Below are 16,086 nucleotides of genomic sequence, written 5' to 3'. Positions count from 1 at the left end.
AAAAATTCTCAACAAAATATTAGCAAACAGAAGCCCACAACACATGAAAAAGACCATTACACTACAATCAAGTTGGATTCATCCCAGGAACACAAGGGTGGATCATCCTACACAAATCAATGTGATACACCACATCAACAAAAGAAAGGACAAAAATCACATGATCATCTCAGTAGGTGCTGAAAAGCTTTTGATAAAATTTAACATCAATTTATGATAAAAACTCTTACCAAAGTGGGTATAGAGGAAACGTATCTCAACATAATAAAAGCTATTTGTGACAAACCCACAGCCAGCATAATACTCAACAGTGAGAAGTTGAACACATTCTCGCTAAAATGTGGAACAAGACAAGGATGCCCACTCTCACCACTTCTATTCAACATGGTATTGGAAGTCCTAGCCATAGCAATCAGACAAAAAGAAATAAAAGGGATACAAATGGAAATAGAAGAGGTAAAACTGTCACTATATGCAGATAACATGGTACTATATATAGAAAACCCAAAAGGCTCCACACAAAAACTAATGCTAATAAACGAAATCAGCAAGGTAGCAGGATACAAGATTATGCACAGAAATCTGCTGCATTTCTTTACACTAACAATGAAATACCAGAAAAAGAAAGTAAAAGACAACCCCTTTTAAAATCACATCCAAAAAATAAAATACTTAGGAATACACCTGACTAAGGAGGTAAAAGAGTTATATGCAGAGAACTATAAAACATTGATTAAGGAAATTAAAGATGATTTAAAGAAATGGAAAGATATCCTATGCTCTTGGATTAGAAGAATTAATATTGTTAAAATGCCCACACTACCAAAAGCAATCTACAGATTTAATGTGATCCCTATCAAATTATCTAGGACATTTTTCACAGAACTAGAACAAATAATCCTCAAATTTATATGGAATCACAAAAGACCCAGAATTGCCAAAGCAGTACTGAAGGAAAAGGATAAAGCTGGAGGAATAACTCTCCTAGACCTCAGACAATACTACAGAACTACACTAATCAAAACAGTAGGGGGGGTGGGGATAGATAACCACCCCCCCCAAAAAAAGAGCATGGTATTGGCACAAAAACAGACATAGGGATCAATGGAACAGAATAGAGAGCCCAGAAATAAACCCACACACCTACAGTCAATTAATCTTTGACAAAGGAGGCAAGAATATACAATGGAGAAAAGACAGCCTCTTTGACAAGTGGTGTTGGGAAAGCTGGACAGCCGCGTGTCAGTGAAATCAGAACACTGTCTCACGCCATACACAAAATGGCTTAAAGACTTACACATTAGACAAGACATCATGAACCTCCTAGAAGAGAACATAAGCAAAACTTTCTCTGACATAAATCTTAGCAATGTTCTCTTAGGACAGTCTACTGAGGCAATAGAAATAAAAGCAAAAATGAATAAATGGGACCTAATTAAACTTATTAAGCTTTTTTGCACAGCAAAAGAAACCATAAATAAAACAAAAAGACAACCTACAGAATGGGAGAAAAATATTTGCAAATGATGTGACTGACAAGGACTTAATTTCCAGAATATACAAACAGCTCATACAATTCAATAACAACAACAAAAACAACTGAGTCAAAAAATGGGCAGAAGACCCAAACAAGCAATTCTCTAATGAAGACATAAAAATGGCTAATAGGCACATGAAAAAAAATGCTCAATATCATTAATTATAAGAGAAATGCAAATCAAAACTACAATGAGGTATCACCTCACACCAGTCAGAATGGCCATGATTAAAAAGTCCACAAACAATAAATGCTGGAGAAGGTGTGGAGAAAAGGGAACCCTCCTGTACTTTGGTGGGAATGTAGTTTGGTGCAGCCATTATGGAAAACAGTATGGAGGTTCCTTAAAAAACTGAAAATAGACTTACCCTATGACCCAGCAATCCCACCCCTGGGCATATATCCAGAGGAAACTCATTCAAAAAGATACATGCACCCCAGTATTCATAGCAGCACTATTTACAATAGCCAAGACATGAAGCAACCTAAATGTCCATCAACAGATGACTGGATAAAGAAGATGTGGGGTGTGTGTGTGTTTGTACACACATACATACACAATGGAATACTACTCAGCCATAAAAAAGAATGAAATAATGCCATTTTCAGCAACATGGATAGACCTGGAGATCATCATTCCAAGTGAAGTAAGCCAGAAAGAGGAAGAAAAATACCATATATCACTTACATGCAGAACCTAAAAAAAAAAGGACACAAATGAACTTATTTACAAAACAGAGGCTCACAGACATAGGAAATAAACTTACGGTTACCACAGGGGAAAAGGGGTAGCAAGGAATAAATTGGGAGTTCAGGATTTGCAGATACTAACTACTATGTATAAAATAGATAAACAACAAGGTCCAACAAAGTATAGCACAGGAAACTATATTCAATACCTTGTAATGGCCTATGATGGAAAAGAATATGAAAAGGAATATATATATATATATATATATATATATATATATATATATATATATATAAATGAATCACTATTCTGTATACCAGAGATTAACACAACATTGTAAATTGACTATACTTTAAGGAAAAAAACTCCTGGGGGGGGGGGGGACCAACATACCAGTACTTTGCACTTGCATCCCAAATTTGAATACAATAATTTATGTACAAATGTTTACAAGCATTAATTACTAACAAATAATCATTATATATAGAAAAAAGCAAGAGATCTAGAAAGATGGATACGGTATAATTCTTTAAATGTAGTAGGATGCTATCTATATATCACTTACGGGTTCATACACAGCAAAATTATGAAGACACTGGAATGACACGTGCCCTCTGCAGTATAGTGGTTGCTTCTGGGGATGATGAGCGGAAAGCAATTCGGTAAGATGCTGCCATCCATTTCACTTGGGTGTTGGTACACAGGTGTCCATTGTATTGTTTTCTCTGCTTTTCTTAATGTTTGAAACATGTGGTTTTCTTTTTTTATTATTATTAGAGTTCAGATTGAAGATTTAGGCAATTATTCTATAAAGTCCTCTGAAGTTAAGGATTCCATGGCACCAGGTGACATAAGTAAAGAGAAAGGGCATCTCCAGTCTTAGTAACCTGTCTTCTATTCCTCTTCTTAGGAATGTTCCTGGCTGATTTAATTGAGAAATACTTTGTTTCCCCAACCCTATTCCGAGTCATCCGATTGGCCCGTATTGGGCGCATCTTGCGTCTGATCAAAGGTGCCAAAGGGATTCGCACCCTGCTCTTTGCCTTAATGATGTCCTTGCCTGCTCTGTTCAACATCGGCCTTCTGCTCTTCTTGGTCATGTTCATCTTCTCCATCTTTGGGATGTCCAATTTTGCATATGTGAAGCATGAGGCCGGCATCGATGATATGTTCAACTTTGAAACCTTTGGCAACAGCATGATCTGCCTGTTTCAGATCACCACCTCAGCTGGTTGGGATGGCCTGCTGCTGCCCATCCTAAACCGCCCCCCTGACTGCAGCCTGGATAAGGAACACCCAGGGAGTGGCTTTAAAGGAGATTGCGGGAACCCCTCAGTGGGTATCTTCTTCTTTGTGAGCTACATCATCATCTCCTTCCTGATTGTGGTGAACATGTACATTGCCATCATCCTGGAGAACTTCAGCGTTGCCACGGAGGAAAGTGCAGACCCTCTGAGCGAGGACGACTTTGAGACCTTCTATGAGATCTGGGAGAAGTTCGACCCCGACGCCACCCAGTTCATCGAGTACTGTAAGCTGGCAGACTTTGCAGATGCCTTGGAGCATCCTCTCCGAGTGCCCAAGCCCAACACCATTGAGCTCATCGCCATGGATCTGCCAATGGTCAGCGGGGATCGCATCCACTGCTTGGACATCCTTTTTGCCTTCACCAAGCGGGTCCTGGGAGATAGCGGAGAGTTGGACATCCTTCGGCAGCAGATGGAGGAGCGGTTCGTGGCATCCAACCCATCCAAAGTGTCTTACGAGCCGATCACGACAACACTGCGGCGCAAGCAGGAAGAGGTGTCGGCAGTGGTCCTGCAGCGCGCCTACCGGGGACATTTAGCAAGGCGGGGCTTTATTTGCAAAAAGACAACTTCCAATAAGCTGGAGAATGGAGGCACGCACCGGGAGAAAAAAGAGAGCACCCCGTCTACAGCCTCCCTCCCATCCTATGACAGTGTAACTAAACCCGAGAAGGAGAAACAGCAACGGGCAGAGGAAGGAAGAAGGGAAAGAGCCAAAAGACAAAAAGAGGTCAGAGAGTCCAAGTGTTAGAGGAAAGCAAAAATTAAACACTGTACAGATTTAAAACTTGCAAGTGAAAGATTGTTTACAAACTTCCTGAATATTATCAATGCAGAACAGCTGTGGAGACACTTTACCCTGAAGATCTATACCAAACGTAGTCTGCTTACCATGTAACACGGTTGCATCTTGAGCAGTGACCTGCCAAGGGCAAAGGACCCTGCTCCCTGGACTCACAGATTTTCTAATGCTTGGGCAGGTGGTTACTGCATGTTCCACATCAGTCAATGCAACTTAGGACAAAACTAACAGGATACAAAAACAGAGGAGAGGCTGCCGGGACCAGCGTATTTCCGTTGCAGCCAAATGGATTTTATTTTTTCATTTTATTGATTCTCAGAAGCAGAAAGCATCACTTTAAAAGTTTGTTTGTTCATGCAAACTATATTTGCATTCTTACATTAGTTAAGCTAAGCAGCAAAAAGAAAAATCACACACACACTCACATTTAGCCCATGTCATTAATTGTCAGTTTCTTTGACATAAACCGCATCTTCTCCACATGGGCTTCACGTGGTTTGGAGATGGGTGGGGGAATACAATCAGGTTTCTTCAGGCTGAGGAGGACTTGCTCAGGCCAATTCCAAACATTGTGCTCGTTCAATGCGTAGAAATGATTTGCATGATGGCATGCCGTGATCAGAAGTCATGCATGAGAACCATACACCACAGGACACTACTAATCCTGGCCCCTGCACTGGGTCAGCCTTTGGACAGGACCCAGCCCTGCACCGTTCACTGTATTTGGAGAAAAAATGGTAAGAGTTCCATACCCGCTATAATTCTTTATGAATTCTTAGAAGTCTTTCATACACCTTCTGGGTAGGGAAGCATAACCAACCAATTGACCACCACCACCAACAAAAAAACAAACCCAGTCCAACAAGCAGATGGATCCGTTGTGTGTACATGTTTAACAGACATCTCTAACATACAGCCATTGTTGCACATTTCAAAAGATGAACTATTTAATGCTGCTCTGTGTCCCGTACATGGGGAAATTTTGATCTCAAATGGCTTGTATTAATGTCACTGTAAAACCAAATCCTAGGGCTAAAAACAAAAATCAAAAAAATTTTTTTTCATTTGTATCTTGCAATATTTATGATGATTGTTTAGCCTTCAGGCTGGAGAACTGACACCTTTGCGGGGGTAGAGATAAAAGTGCTATTCAGAGTAGCATGTTATCTCTAGAGGGTCATTTGGGGAACTTAAAACAACCTTTCGTTGGGGGTAAAGGGGTGCTCACTCCTTCAGTATCATGTCCTTCTACATTGTGGCTTTCTCCGGGCTTGGGTCCACACAGAGAGGGGTCAGATATTCCAAACAGGCCTCCTCCTTCCACAGAGGGGTTGTCGCAAGCTCACACACTGCATGAGTCCTCCTGCCTCCATCACATTCTCCCACCAAGCAGGGCTTCCTTCACCCACAGACGTGGGCGAGGGCAGTAGCACTGGAGCTACGGCTGTGGTTTCTTTCATTTGTTATTAGAATAAATAGTCACTGGTGGGACCTCGGTAGAGATGGCGCCGCCTCCGAACCAAGCACACTGGGTTTCTTTATTGCACTGGTTCTCATGAGAAAGCAGTTTCATATGAATTTTTAAGAAGTTCCAGCCTCCCCCAGCGCATTTCCTTTCAGCCAGTTTTGCTACCTGCTTAGCGACCTGCCCACTATCACTGGAGGGTGGCTTTGGGGGAGCGTCACATTTGCTGTCCCATCTCCTGCTTCAGGGAAGACAGTTTTTAGTCCAGGGGTTTCTCACCTGACTAGGTTGCAGAGCTAAGATGCTGCAGTTGAATGTGTCAGGAAGTCTGTTCAAAGGATGGGGAGAGACTTGAGCATGCAAACCAAATCAAAATAAATTCTTCCTGAACCATACAATAGAGAGAGGGAAAAAAAAAAATCAGACACCAATCTGCCTTGCAGTAGAAGCACCCTGGATGTGATTTCACAGTCCACCTGACTAAGTTTTGTGTAGAACAAACCACAGCAAGTCAGTAAGCAGAGCTTCCTATCTTGTTGGACCGTTAGAAACTGTCCAGCTCTCATAAGCCTGTTTCTGCAGCATCATCCATAGAACTTTTTATACTACACCCAATACCAGGTTGGGGAGGTGTTTTATTCATTTATTTATTTATTTATTTTCTGGTGACCCTGCTAACCGCTAGGATGAATGTATAGTAACATGTACAGGCTATATCGTAAACAGCACAAAACAGAAGCTGACATGTGTGGTCATTCTTTTTAAGAGAATTATAAATACTGTAATATATCATTTTATTTTATCGGCATGCCTTTTTGTAAATACAAATTATTAACTTATTAAATAGGAAATGGCTTCTGGCTTATGCCATTGTCATGTTTATTTTTATTTTTTATACTTTTCTTTCCTCTTAGAACTTAGATGCTGTCAGCCAATGTACATCCCCAAACCAGACAGACAGACAAAAAATTTTTTATTGCTAATGGTCTTTTCCAAAACAACAAAAAAAATATATTTTTGTTCCAATGTGCAATAAATTCTAACCACTTCTATGCAAGATTGGCTAAACTTCATAATTGTTCTTGTTCTTAGGTCTTGAGATGGGCAACAGAGCTATAAGATCCCGCTCTGTACGCCAAGTGCTCGTGCTAGTGATGTCATTCAGCTGCTAGAGCATATTAATAAGATTTTTCTGAGAGCTGACCTTTCTCCTCCCCTAGACCCTGGTCCCCACCCAGCAGGCTGTCTCCTCAGTAACTCGCACACGGGCCTTGGTATCTGACACCCATCAGCCAGCTTCATAGGGAAGAAGCCACCTCCGCTCTATTTGACGGTTCACTTTTTTAGGTTAAACTTTTCCCGCCTTCTTTTCCCCCTACCCACCATCCCTCCACTCGCTCACTCTCTCACTGTCTCACTCACTCACCCGCCCTGCTCCACACTTCTTTGGTAGTAAATGACACCATCACCAGCAGTTTACACCCGCAGTTAACAGGCATTGAACTGAAAGAATCAGTGATGGCGCCCTCGTCTGCCTTCACTGAGTGGCTAAGTGGCAACGCTTTGCCAAATATTAACGAAGCCAATCAAAAAGCAGCAGCAGCCACAGTATCACTGCACATATATATATATAGATATATAAATACAATATAAATATTTATTTTTTGTAGCCAGGTCCTTGGTGCAGTATTTATACTCCACAATCCACCTTTAAAAAAAAAAGGACAAAAAGCAAAAAGACGTGTGATGCTGTTAATCTAAAATGCAGAGCCAAAGCCACTGAGCAGCAGCTGTCACGGTTGCTGGTTTGTGTGTGAAAAACACTTTCCCGGCTTCTTTCCTTAACCTCCTTGTTGCTTAGGATGAGGAGACTCATTTAAAGCAGAGGGCGAGCGCAGGAAAAACGCCAAGTCATCACGACCTCCTTCCGCTCCTCTCTAAATGAGCCACTTTTGGCCTCAGAAGTTGACTGGGAAGAGATTAAGAGAAACTCCCAGTCAAAGCCCCTGGAACGACAGTGCTCAGAGTTCTTTTATTTTTTGCTGCAACCAATGTAGGCTTGTAAAAGACCAATAGTGAAGACTAGTGTATTAGTGAATGCATGGAGGCCAGCACTGCTCTAAGCGAGACGTGATAAACAGTACACCACTACTATAAGCCAAAAGGAAACACAATAAAAATGACCCTTTTTACTGTACAAGGGAAGCCTGTCTTGGTGTGCGTTTGTTGCTTGACTCTCCCAATTTTTGATTCCTGGGAGGGGTCTGGGAATTGGGACCTTACTAGCACATCTAGGGAAAAGAGGGGAATGGAAGGGAGAGAAATCGGAGGGTTTCTTGCAAAGTTCTGGCTAAGAAGTAGAGATTGGAGAGGAAAGCAAGGTCCTGATCCCCCAGATCCCCACTCACCCACTGCATGTGTCATTCCTCCCCACACCGGGCCCGTGCTCCGAGGCCCATGAAACCCCTTCCTCACCAGTCCCCCTGGCAGAGCCCCCACAGAAGATGTCAGCCAATCAGCTGGGCTGGCCTTACTTCTTCCTTTCTACCTTTTTCACCAGTACGCTAAGGAAAAAACCATTCCAACGCCCCAAAGCTCGGGCAAGCACGATGCCCCACAGCCTCCACTCTGCTAGCTAATGCCAGGCCCTGCCCTCCATCACCCCGACCGCGAGGCCAGCAAACTAGGGCTGGTCTCGTTCACGTTCGTGCAGGGAAGAGGGGCACCCCTCCCCTTCCCTCGCCCTGCCCCGCTTTGGGGACATCCCTCTCTAGGCCATGTCTCCCGGTCCAGGAACACTCAGGAGGATTTTGAAGTGCCCACTCTAGTCCGCTCCAGTAGCTCCTCTCTGGAGAGAGATGGCTGGTAGGTCAGTCCCCATCCTCCCCCCCCCTCCCCCCAGCCCCCAGCCTCCAGGCCTGCTGTGGAGGTGAGATTGCCATGGGTTACGACTTTGTGACTTGAGTCCTGGGCATCTTCTGTAACGATGCCTCTTTCTTTTCTCAGATGTTGCCCAAAGTTTTGCAAAAAGCTTCGTTCATTTTCAGGTACCCCCACCCCCTAAAGAATCGGCTGCAACTAGCCAGCCAGGGGGACATCAGGAGAGAAGAGGAAGTCTGGGTTGTGGGAGAGGCCCAAGGTTTGCACAGTCTGTGCTGGAGCTCAGCTCTGTGCTTTCTTGGATTCCCTTTCCAAGAGTACCAAGATTTCCTCCATTAAAACACTCCTGAGGCACTCCCTGCCCCTGCCCCCCACTGCTGTTTGCTGTACATAGAGGCTAAGTGGGGTGGGGTGGGCGGGTGTGCACGTGTGGTGTGTGTGTGTGTGAAGAATGTATATAGGTCAAGGGGAGCGCAGTCCAGTGGTTCCAGAAAAGGGACAGAACTCCTGTGTTCCATCCCCAGCTCGACCACTGACTCGCTGTGTGGCCTTGGGCAAGTCACTTAACCTCTCTGTGCCTCAGTTTCCCCATCTGTAAAATGGGGATAATAATACTGACCTACCTCACAGGGGTGTTGTGAGGCTTTAACTAAATGTTGTGTAAAGTGTTTTTGAGATACAGAGGCAAAGGCACTAGGGAAGGGCAAAGTATTATTTGGACTTACGGAGGATAAAATGGTACCATAAGTGCTGCTATTCTGAGAGCCATTTTAAACTGCACTGCTCCAACCACCCCCGCTTCTCATCACCAGGACAGCAGGTCGAGAAAATGTCTTTCCTTTCACTTGCTTCTGGGGTTTGTGATTATTCTAGACACTTAATTTTTTTTCCCTTGCTGTATCTCCTTCCCCCACCCCCTCGACTTGTTCCCTGTTCCGTTTATGCGGAAATGGCAGAAATGCTTGAGAAATGAGAATGTATAAGTGGATTGGAAGTTTATAGTCTGAAATTTCAATTTTACTTTGTACTGTACATCTTTTTACTTTAGAATTTGCAATAAAGGGTTACGTCAATCTTGTTTTCAACTCTCCTCTTGGACTGGCCTGTCATTCTGTCACTGCTCTCACACCAAAGCCCTTCGGCCCACGGTGGCCTGGGAGTCCAGCACTGCTGTCCAGCAGGACCCCATAGCTGGCCTCTCACCTTCCCCATGGTGTGGGGTGCAGTCTGGGCAGTCTGTGTGAGGGGCTCACCCAGGCTCAACTCCTCTGATGGGCTGGCAGTGCCCTGCCACTCATGTGGGTGGGAAAAGTTGGGGGCTGCAGGTCGAGCTTCAGGAGGCCTTGCCCGAATGGAGAGAGCAGCCTGGAGGCATCAGCCCCTGGAAGTGGGCACACCTCTAGCTGTGCTGCCCCCGCAGGGGCTCCAGCAGGACCTCTGAGTAAACAGAAGCTCTACACCTTGTTCTAGTTCCCACCATTTCACCCCAGCTCCCTTACTGCTCACAGATCATTCCCTCTGGAGCTCAAACTCTCAGCTCAGGCAGCTCTGGCTATGCCACTAATTGTGGCCAGCTGCCTTACGTGTAGTGGGGATAATTTCCTCTTTCTTGCGTTTTGAAGATTGTATCAAATAATGTATGTAACTGCTTAGCCTAGGGCCTGGCACACAGTCCTTGATAAATGGTAGCTCTTAGAGAATAAGAGCGAGATAAAGAAGGAACTTAAGCTGATAAGAATCGGGAGGGCCTGCATCCCCTGCCCTCTCTGGTAGACTGGCACCTGAGACCCTTCTCGTCCACTGGCAGCCCCCCTCGCTATGCAGGTCATTTCTAACCAACCAACAAAACCGATTGCTCCCACCTTTGCGTATTTCATAACTTTTATAACATGTCAAAGGCAGCACCCCACCAGGACCCTGCTCCCACTTCACAGCCAGGGACATGGAGGCAAGGAGGGGTCTGGTCCACCTGCAGCCCAGGGCCCCGGGGATGCAGTCAAAAGCGGCTCCACTTCCCCGAAGCGGGGCGCCCCAGCGGGCCCCAGGAGGGGAGGGGCGGGCGGCCGGGGACTATGGGACCGCACGCCGTCGCCACCCGTGATCCACGGCGTGAGCAGGATGAGCAGCGCCCCGACGCCCAGCGCTCCACCGAAGCCGGTGAGGAAGCCGAGCGCCAGCGGCCCGGCCCAGCCTGTGGGGCTCCGCTCGTACGGCGCCTGGGGCAGTCGCTCCACGATCAGCTCCAGCTCGTCCCAATTGGTCTCGGGGACCGAGGCGCGGCGGAGGCGCGGGGCGGGGGCCGGGGCCGGGGCCGGGGCCGGGGCGGGGACGCCAGGCGGTGGCAGGTAGCGCTGCCCGAACTTGCGCAGCTGCAGCGCCGCCTGTTGGTGGAGGTTCTTGCCCAGCTCCCGGGCCACGTCCGGGCGACCGCTGCGCCGCAGGGCCCGGGCCACACGGTCCCATGACAGGGATGGAGCCTCAGCAGCCAACCAGGTTGCCAGCCCCTCGCGGCAGCCGTCGGACACGTCCTCGGGCTCGGCCTCCGGGCCAGCCGCCTCGCGCCGCTGCCTCCGCAGCCGACCCGGCAACGCCGACGTGGGCACCGGCTCCGGCCGCGCCAGCTGGTCCTCGGAAAGCCTGGCCAACTCAGCCTCGACGTCCGGCTCCGGCGCCTTCAGGAGCGACTGGAAGTGGCCGCACTCCTCCGGGGTCAGCAGCTCGGCCAGGCGGACAGCCGCGTGAGGGCCCATGGCATCCATGGCCCCTGCTGGAGCCAGCGCCCAGCCCCAGAGCAGCAGGGCCAGGGCCCCCGCCAGAGCCCGCACCGCCATCACCAGGTGGTGACCGCGACCCCACGGAGTGTAGGGGGAGGAACAAAGAATGCCCATGGGTGGGGGAGGGGCGCCAACACCTACGGATGGGGGCTGGTTACATACAGGGACGGAAAAGGGGGCCTTTGATATGGGCGACTTGTCGGAGCAGGATCTCCCAACCCAAGAAACAAGGAGTTAAGAGGGAAGGATCTCAGAAAACCCAGGGATTGGAGTTAGTGGGACTTGGCCCCCGGGAGGCTAGAATTCTGGGCCCTTTCATTCAAATGCCTGCCCGAGGCCTCCTGGCTGTCCCACGAATTTCTAACTTATCAAGTTTCCAACACCTCTTTTAACCCATTTACTGCCCCTCACCTTCCACCAAAACTCTAGACCCCTTGCTCTCCTCTATCTCCAATATCCAACTCCCAAATTCTCTTATTACCTACTAAATACTTATTATGTACAGATGCTACCAGTTTCCATCCTCCCACGGGTGCATCCAAACCCTCATCCTCTAGCTCAGATAAGGTAAGCTCCTCCCCAGGTCCCCACCGGCCCTCCACACACTCTAGGAAAGAACTTGCTTCCTTTCCCCAAGCAAACTTGGCTCAGGCTCTCCTTCAGATTTTGGACTGCACTCTGCTCTGCCTCAGTCACTCCTCAGCTGACAGGTCCCTTCTGGGAAGCCCACTCTACCTCCCAGCCACACCCTTTGCCCTGTCTCCAATAAGTACCCCTCCTATTTACTCCCACAGCACCCTGCAGCGCTGCCTTTTTAGTCCCCCTCCCACCACACTGTAAGGTCCATCTATTGTCCCCATAGCAACGAGTGCATAACAGGTGCTCAGTAAAGATTTGCTGAATCAGTATGTGAACTCTTAACTTGCAAATCAGTTCCTGTCCACCAGCCACCTACCCGCCCCCTGCCCTACACATGCAGGCTTCATCACGGAGCTTCAGCTCTTCACAGGACATGGAAGTTCCTGCTGATGAAGCATTGTGGTCCTACTGATTCCTCCGGCCTCACTACCCCTCCACACGGCTGCCCTCACTTTATGCTCTTGTAACAAATTACAGGGTGCAGTTTCCAGCCTCCATAGGTTTGCTGGCCTGTACCCACCCAATCCTGTCCAGGAAGTTTTTCGGACACCCTACCACCACCACAAGTCAGGATCTTTTCTGGGCATTCTTGAGACAGCCTGTGCATCCTCCATTGGGACACTTACCTGGAAATTAATTCGAGGATTTAGTCAACATTTATTCAGTGTCTTCTATGCAACAAATACTGTGCCAGATGTGAGAATATAAAATTTTTGGTATAGTCCCTCCTAAAGCCACCTTATCCAGCTGTATTTTCAAATGATCTATCTTTGAGCTTTCCCATTCTGTATCATGGGCTCTCCAGAACAATGGCTGGGCTTAACCATTTCTGAATCCTCAGTGCTATGCAGTGACTGCACAGGGTAGGTGTGTAATAAACCAACTAGAGTGCGAGGTGGGGGGGGTCTGGACCGCCAAGAGTGGGGAGGGTTGGGGTCACTGAGTCCCGGGGCAATGCCCTGGAGCCCCCACGTCCAGGCACACACTAGCTTCTGTCAGAGGGGAAACTATTTGCAGGGTCTGGCCTTGGGCTTGCTTTGACTTGAAAGCCCCAGATATGCCCTAAGCTTGGGCCTGAGGAAGCCAGCGGTGCCTGCTTCCCTTGCGCTCTGGTGCATTTGCGATGATTTTGCTGAGAGCATTTAAGGGCCTCAGGAAGTTGTGGGTCTAAACATCTCAATACAGCTTTTTCGGCAAGATGTTCCTTCCTAGTTTTCTATGCTCCAGTTTATGATGAGCTGTCAAGGACAGAGTTTGGGGACAAAGGATCCCATATGGCCTCAAAGACTGGAACTCACTGTATCCACACCCTGCCCTCTGTCCACTCTCCCTCCATCCAAGGATGGAGTGCAAATACAATCCTAGCTCTGGCGAACAAGGGCTGCTGTCCAGGTCCTGAATGAACCTTCCTTTTCAGCCCTCCTTCCTTCCATGCATTCATTTATTCACTCACTCAACAAACATGTGAGCTCTTCTTTATCCCCCATGCTGGCTCAAAGTCCACCCCAAAGAGCTCAGAATTGCAGGCAGGCCTTTCCTATCCACAGGCTTTTCACCTGGTAGCCTCAATGCCCAGTGTGTGGTATGCACTGGCTGTGCCAGAGTGAATAAAAGGAGTCCCACAGTCATGTTTTGCTGAAGGAATAGAAACACCCACCACAGAGCCACACCATGGCACCAGCAGACCTGGAAGCCCAAGCATTTCCCAGAGGGCTCCCCACACCCTGCTGCCCCAAAGAAATCCTCTGGAAACCACGTGTTATCGCTTTAATACTGTGTAATACTTTCTTTTAAAATACAGTCTCTTCTGAGGTAGACAGACCAAACTGCAGAGCATCATCAGACAGGAGATAAATACGTCCATGTACAACACGCAGCAAAATGAGGTAGAAATGGTTACAGCTGGAGGAGAGGACCCCAATCCCAATCTGGGTACAGGAAGGAAAGGGCCAGCTTGCAGAGTCTGCCCTCCCCACACCCCTGCCCCTGGATTCTTTGGTATGCCCCCCCAAAATTGCCAGAGCTGGACCTGCCCTTCCCCCACCTGCCCCGGTAGCTATGAGGTAGGTGCTAGTAGACTGGGGGCTGTCTCTTTGTGCAAAGCTCCCCAAGGCCAGTAGAGGAGGTGGTGGGGGCCCTGGGACCCGGTCAGTGAGCTCTTCCCCCCAACCCCCAGAGCTGCCTGCCTCCTGAAGGGAAGGCTGGGATCCCAACTCCACCTCCCCAATGACCTCCACCTACCCCTCATATACATATACACACCTGAGAGAACCTGCTCACTCCCTGCTCCCCCTGGGGGCCTTTCACAGCCAAGACCCTACACCCAGTTTCTGAGGCACCAAAGCCCTGCAATCAGCCAGCTCCAAGGAGAGGAAGGCCAGGGACCAAGGGAAAAAGGGGAAGAACAGAGCAGCTTTCCTGTTAGCACTTCTAGGCCAGAACAGGCCCTCAGCACCTTGGCACCTGAAATGTTCCCCACAGGCATCCATTCCAGCTGGGAGTGGGAGGCGGTACAGAGACTGCAGGAGCCATTCGGTGGTAGGGGAACAGGAGGGAGGCTGGGGTGGGGCAGAGAAGAGGTGGGGTGACAGCCTGTACCCTCCCTCTTTGGACCACAGGTCAGAGTTGTGAAATGGGCTCCCTGAGGGGGAGGGGGCAAACTGCCAAAGCCCTATCAAGGGAAAGTTGGTGGGACAGGGGAGTATGGTTCTCACAAGGAAGGGTACCCAAGCCTAGGCTTCTGGGGGAAAGTCTGACTGGGGCCAAGAATAAACCCCCGATGTCTATTCAGGGGAAAAGAACCTGCCCATCTCCTTCCCCCTCTCACAGCCCCTGGAGTTCGAGACCTAGGACCCTAAGAGGATGGGAGATGTACGACTCCCCACAGAAACTTCTCCTGTAACAGATGTTCATTCACCCCTCCTCAGAGCCTCCCACCAGACCAGGGAGGCTGAGTCTGTAGTCAACTCTTTTTGCCCAACCAGACCTGTGACCAGACTTTGTTCCTTCCAGAGGAAATCCATTTAGCATAAGTTATAGGACACCTCTGCCTAGGCAAGGGACAGGTGAGATGACCTCTCCGGGGACTTTCTGCTTGAGTCACTATCCCATTTGGGCCCTCTCAGCCTACTTTCTGCGTCTGGGGCAGGCAGTGGGCCAGGGCATCCCAACTCTGGATAACCAACCCTCCACAGAAAACACTATGCTGAGGGGTGGGGCCCAGCGGGAACAGCAGCAGGAAGGGTGCAAGACCTACCACCTCTCAAATTCCAAACCCAGTCCCCCTCACCCTTACCTACAACCTTGGGCCTGAGGAGGAGGCCCTAGCAATACATTCTGCTTCTGTCCCAAGAAGAGCAGGGGTTTAAGTGTGGCCTCTGGGTCTTCCTCTCCCCTTTCCCATAGGTCTCACTTTCTGAGTCTTCTGGGAGAATTTGCTTTCCTAGGGTGAAAGGGGGGCACAGGAGAGCAGCCAAAATCTAACATTCTTTCTGAGATCAGTTTCTTCCTGAGTTGTCAAAAAAAAAAAGAAAGAAAGAAAGAAAGAAAGAAAGAAAGAAAGAAAGAAAGAAAGAAAGAAAGAAAGAAAGAAAGAAAGAAAGAAAAGGAAAGAAAAGAAACAAAGAAAAGAAAAAGAAAGAAAAACAGCAAATTCTACACATCTTACAAAAATAAGAGGCCTAAAATATTAAACAAGCTACATTTCTGGGATTTCCCCCCTCAAAAACAAACAAAAAACCTTCTTTGGGTGGTTTTCTCTTTTTTGCTTGACTCCCACAGACCCAAGGTTTTGGCTGGGTGAGGGAGGCAGAGGACTCCCTACCCCCTCCTCAGCCCCTGGACCTCCGGATCTCCTGCAAAGGCGCATGTGTCTTTGAATGAGGGACAGAAGGCAGGGAAAGGGACCAAGAAACAAGAAAGGCTGGAGAGCAAGGGAAGGAGACAGAAGCATAGAGGGTGATAGAGACAGAAGGAGGAGCAAAAGAGAAAC

The 16,086-nt window shown here is 48.0% G+C and overlaps 2 protein-coding genes across 8 annotated transcripts in view; one reads left to right on the top strand and one right to left on the bottom strand.

Moving 5' to 3' along the window:
• Nucleotides 1–8,002, top strand: part of SCN8A (sodium voltage-gated channel alpha subunit 8) — a 165,247-nt gene extending 157,245 nt beyond the window's left edge. For 6 of the 7 annotated variants that reach the window (XM_072972777.1, XM_072972775.1, XM_072972773.1 and 3 more), the window contains one exon: nt 3,139–6,859. In XM_072972777.1, coding sequence (XP_072828878.1) covers nt 3,139–4,286 — 1,148 coding nt within the window. In that variant the 3' untranslated portion in view covers nt 4,287–6,859. Of the gene's footprint in view, nt 1–3,138; nt 6,860–6,894 lie in introns of those variants that run through there. The other variant, XR_012078339.1, reaches the window with a different exon arrangement.
• A 2,543-nt stretch (nt 8,003–10,545) lies between these two features.
• TMDD1 (transmembrane and death domain 1) lies at nt 10,546–11,527 on the bottom strand. Its single transcript, XM_031682855.2, has one exon. It carries the CDS (start codon nt 11,511–11,513, stop codon nt 10,611–10,613), a length of 903 nt encoding a protein of 300 aa, XP_031538715.1. The 5' UTR covers nt 11,514–11,527; the 3' UTR covers nt 10,546–10,610.
• Between the last annotated feature and the right edge of the window lie 4,559 nt (nt 11,528–16,086).

This window comes from Vicugna pacos, chromosome 12, assembly GCF_048564905.1.
Source record: "Vicugna pacos chromosome 12, VicPac4, whole genome shotgun sequence".
In the NCBI taxonomy this organism is placed as follows: domain Eukaryota; kingdom Metazoa; phylum Chordata; class Mammalia; order Artiodactyla; family Camelidae; genus Vicugna; species Vicugna pacos.
The sequence above is the reverse complement of the archived record's forward strand: the minus strand, read 5'-3'. Positions and strand labels throughout refer to the sequence as shown.

Excerpts from the sequence above, each read along its gene's own strand:
- TMDD1 (XM_031682855.2), bottom strand. The coding sequence starts at position 11,513 with ATGGCGGTGCGGGCTCTGGCGGGGGCCCTGGCCCTGCTGCTCTGGGGC.